Genomic DNA, 5,188 nt, shown 5'->3' with positions numbered 1-5,188 from the left:
TATGTTATAACCTACATACTAAAAAAACAAGTTTACCTAAAAGATAAGGTTATTCGTTGTTTAACAATTTTATTAAAAAAAATATTAATTTTTTTTATTTTGTGTATATTACATAATAATAAAGTTTAAATATTATTTTAACCCGTGTTTTCATTGAGTTTTTTTAGTATGATAGTTTTTTTAATCAAATTATGATTTTTGTTAATGTTGTTTCATTAACTTATTTTTACATTTCTCTTTAATATGTAAGTTATATATTAATTTATAATTTTTTTCATAATCTTAAAATTTTTAATTTACAAAAAAAGTCTGCGTTAAATTAAGATAATGTCACGTGACTACAGTACTATGTCACATCATGTGTTAGTATTACGTATGATGATATATTATATTCGATTTAGTCTTATTTTTATTCAATTTATTTTTAACTTTTTTAAATAAATTAATTCTATTATTTTCTAGAAATCAAATTTATATTTTATATAAATATTATATTATTATTTTTATTTAAATTATATTTATATTAGTTAATATTTATTAAATTAGTGTTAAATTAATCCTAATAATTTTAAATATATTAAAAACTATATAACAATATTAAATTTATCTTTGATTTTTAAGTGGTCACCCAACTTAAGTGCATACTTTTAATTTTAAATTTAATTTTATTATTATTCCATTATTTTTGTCATCTTAAAATTTCTATTATTACTGTTTAGTTTTATCATATTTGAAATTAACTTTGATTTAAAAATAATTCTAAAAACACTAATTAATAAAAATATAAATTTTAATAAAAATATTAATATAATATTTATATTAAATTTGATTTTAATTTAAAAAATAATTTATTTAAAACAATGTTTAATTATTCAGGAAGTCTCTATTTTTGCGTAAAATCTCAATTTAGTTCCGTTCTTAAGTGTGTGTGTGACGTGGAGGCTGGAGTCAGTTTCTTATATTCATGTGGCTAACTGAAGTAAAAACACTTTAATTGATGTGAATAAATCAATTTTTTAAATAAAAAAAGGAAAGTTTTAAACCAAAATTGGGATTGGAATTCTTATTTTATCGAATTAGGGATTAACATTGGAAGCTGAATTATTCTAGGGTTCATTCAAATTTCAATCCATTTTATAAATTGGAGAATCATTTTGGGAATTTAGGGTTTAATCCAAATTGACCTTCACAGAGTGTGCAATTGTCGTCGTCGGAGTTGTTATCTTCATCTTATTCTTCTTAATTTGAACCTGTACGACACCATGTTGGTGCTTCGAATGTCAATTTCATGGCAATGCGAGAGTATAGAACTTCGTCTGAGAGGATTCCCGACAATTTGTAAGCATTGTTTGGCAACTAACTAGTATGTGTAAACATGACAAACACACAATTGACGACATCATTTCTTTGTATTTGTCGCCCCTCCATTGCCCTGTCTTTGTAGGATTACATTGCCATAACACGAAAAATGGCACTTGTGAGCCACGTTTGTGTGCACTGTGCAGCCATACCCACTTATCTAGAGTCTCAAAGCTCCGCACCCTTGACAGACCCAAAGCAGACCAAAGTTATCCTTCTCAAGAAGAAGCCCATGAAATGGTCCACTGGGATGGCTCTTGGGGAGTACGGTGATCCTCCCACCACCACCAAGCTCCGCAAGTACTGGGGTGGAAATGATGAAGACCCTTTGGCCTTTGATGACTATATGTGGAACAAAGAATTTGTGGGTCGCTTCAAAAAGTTGATTTAAGATCCTCAAGCTCCACCCCCTCCTGCAAAGGTCTGAACTTTGGGTCAATTTGTGCTCTCACTCACCCAATGTCCATCTGGGTTGCTGGTATTTTAAATTATGATGTTGTGTATTGGTGTCTGCTTTTGTTGGAAACTTTGATTGATGTTGGATTTAGGAAGAAAATGAAAGTTTTGCTTTTTGGTACTGTGATATTTTTTCGAAGGTTCAATGCAACTAAAATTTTGAGTAGAGGGAAAAGGCTTGTCAGCTATATCAAACTGACTTCAGTGCCACGTTAAACACACATTGATGCCGTTAGACTCAATTTAACGGAAATGACTCAATTGTTACAATTTTTAGAAAATTGAGACCCAATTGAAAAATCTTAAAAGAATAGAACTAAATTGAGATTCCACGCAAAAATAGAGACTTACTGAATGATTAAACCTTAAAACAATAAGATAAAATTGAATAAAAATAATAAATATAAAAAAATAAAACATGACATATGACACAATATTAATTTAATAATTATATTTTTAAAAAATTAAAAATAGCAAAAAATTCATTGATAAATAACATATTATTCATATTTTGTTAATTATTTAATGAGTGTTAAAAAACTTAATTAATCAAAATTAACAAAAAAGAAATTGAGATTTGATTAAACAAACATATTAAAAAAAAAGACTAAAGTAGTAGTTATACCTAATAACAATGATATAAGGAAAATATAATTAATGTACTAATAATACATTTGATTTAAATCTTATAATGATGTATATAGGGTAAATAATAAGTTGAGCACTGAATCATTTCCTCCACGGATCATTGATCATGTCAATTTTCACAATACTAGGTCAAAGACAGACATTCTAACAAAACATAGTATGTTCCAATCCACTTATCGAGAACAACAACATTTGACTTTAATTCATTTCAGAATGAACTCTGACCTCAGTTTTTATCTTTATTTTTTCTGACTTGGCTCTATTTTCTCGTCAGTTTACTAATTGTAGAGTAATAGCTTAGTTGGTGACAATCTGTACATAATATGTCGATGTGATTAAGAAAACCCAAATATATAAAGTGTATTTTCTATAACATCATAAATTAGTGTAATTTAGTTCAAATAATTATATATAAAAAAAATATTTTTTTAAATAATTAATTTTTTTTTATACAAATCAATTCACTTTATTTCAAATATTTTTTAACTGTATCAACGTAATATTAGGGAGTCCAAAAGGCAATAATTAAGAACTTTCATACAACAACAGAGGGGAAACCTTTCTCTGATTTTTGCAACTAAAAGTTTTGAATGATTTATACTTGTTCTTTCCTCTAATTGACGATAAGTTTAAGGTTGTTTAATGATAGATAAATAGTAATGTAATAGTTAATTGCGCATGAATAGATGAGAGAAATAGATAAGAAAAAATGAATAATAGTTAGTTGGCAATGAATACATGAGAGAAATTCCAAATGGAAGGAAGAAAAGGGGCAGTGAAGAAAATGCCCCAGTTGGAAAAAATAGGAATTAAAGAATAAGAAATTTAGTTAACGATGATGGCATAGTTACAGTAATTTGTATGATGTTTAATTAGTGGATCTACAAATCTTCCTCACCTCCCCTTCATTTCCTGTGAGCACATTCAAAGACATGAGCTTGAGCATGACCTCAGGAAACCTCTTGGGGAACAAGTTAGGGTCGGCTGCCATCTGTTCGACGATTGGCCTAGTTCTGCTATCTTCAATAAGATGTCCATCTGTAATGAGCAAAGTTCTCCTTTTATCCACCATGTCCTTGAAGAAGAGGTTATCAAGAACAGTTGGTGTGGCATCAAAGTTCACAGGGGGATTCCTAAACAGGGTTGTGCCAGGATTAGGACATGCTTTTTTGATTTCATCAATCGTCTCCTGACCCAGGGTAGGGTCAGGGACCCCAGTCTTATTGAAGTCTAAGGCCCTCTGCATGAAGAAGTCGCAATGAGTAATCCCAACAGAATGTGCACCAATCATCACCACCATTTCTTCTATGTTGAACCCTTTCCTGCCAAACAGTTCCATCATTTGGTCGATGTTCCAATCTGACATAGGAAGATTGTCGGCTTCTACAACGCTTGCAAAGGAAACGGTAGCGTCTTTGCGACCTCCAAGGGGCCTCTGAGCAGGTAAACCCGCCATTGTCATTGCTACGTGGGTTGTAAATGCCAATATGTCTGCACATGACACGATTCCAGGACACTTGCTCTCCACCTTTGCCTTTATGTCATCTATCATGTCAGCCCCTTTCAGGAGAAAACCATTGAACGCCGAACCTTTCTCAACCATGTCACCCGATGGTGTATAATCTAACAATATCGATGCATCGCATCCCTTTGTTCAATCCCATCATTCCAACTTGGGTTAGAAACTCATCACTATGTCTTTTCGTTCATATATATATAGCAAAAATATAAATATACAAATGACCCTCTACAGATTACTTCATAGAAGAAAATTTTGTTCTTGATTAACTATAAAAACTATTTTACTGTCATCACCTTGACTGATTTCATTTCACTATTAATTTACTTTTTCTCTAAAATGTTTGAACCAAATTGATGGTTATGTTAGTGGTACTATATATATATATACTTTGGTTATAATAAGATTGATTTATAGAGAAGAAAGAAAAGTACGATGAGGCAATGCATTGTTAGGAAATGCTTACATTGACGAAGCAGTCATGGAACTGAAGGCGAATGATGTTACCGATTGCGCCTGAATTCTGCTCAACGATCTGGCGGAAAGCTTGGGTGATGATGTTTTGTAAACCGGGGCAAACTTGGTCGTAGAATCCTTCAGTGAGTTTGTCAGGAGTGTGGAAAGCATTTTGAGGCAATGTGTAGCGTTCTCGATCATCGAATTGTTTTCTTTCCTCGGGTGTGTCACCTGTTAGTTTACTGTGGGAATCATCACGGCGGCCCAGAAATGGTTTATGAATTTCAGAAAAAGATGTTGGTTGGTAGGGATTTATTTGATCAGCCTCGGAAGGAGCAAGGAGCAGGAGCAGCAGAGAAAGAGTGGTAAGGAAGATTCGTGCCATTTTCATTTGCTCAGAAAAGGTCAATGTAGGTTCAATGGCACCCAAAGGAAACCAATATTGGGTCCTTTTATAACACAAGAAAGTGCGTTTGTTGTCTGAGGTTGTTATTAAGGATAGGTGTTTCCTTGTTTTCTGTTAATTATGGTGGCATGACCTAATGAAGAAATTTTGATTCCAGAGAGGATAAAAAAGTAGCAAATTAATTATAGATTTTTGTCTTTCTAAACATAGTTGGAACATTGTCATTGTTTCCTTCATTACTATTGGAAGAGAAACAAATTAGGCCAAAGTCAATCAACTTTCACAACCTCTCTTTTCTCCCTTACTTCTTTTGGTTTAAGGTTGCCGCGAGAAGTTAGCTGTTC

At 31.8% G+C, this 5,188-nt stretch overlaps 1 protein-coding gene across 1 annotated transcript; it reads right to left on the bottom strand.

Moving 5' to 3' along the window:
• Positions 1–3,192: 3,192 nt before the first annotated feature.
• Positions 3,193–4,929, bottom strand: LOC106776777 (peroxidase 28-like). Its single transcript, XM_014664248.2, has 2 exons — positions 4,449–4,929; positions 3,193–4,111 (listed from the first exon to the last, which is right to left on the bottom strand). Exons 1-2 carry the CDS (start codon positions 4,827–4,829, stop codon positions 3,332–3,334), a joined length of 1,161 nt encoding a protein of 386 aa, XP_014519734.2. The 5' UTR covers positions 4,830–4,929; the 3' UTR covers positions 3,193–3,331.
• Positions 4,930–5,188: the final 259 nt, after the last annotated feature.

The sequence above is a fragment of the Vigna radiata genome, chromosome 11, assembly GCF_000741045.1.
Source record: "Vigna radiata var. radiata cultivar VC1973A chromosome 11, Vradiata_ver6, whole genome shotgun sequence".
Lineage (NCBI taxonomy): Eukaryota > Viridiplantae > Streptophyta > Magnoliopsida > Fabales > Fabaceae > Vigna > Vigna radiata.
This window is presented reverse-complemented; position numbering and strand designations above follow the sequence as displayed.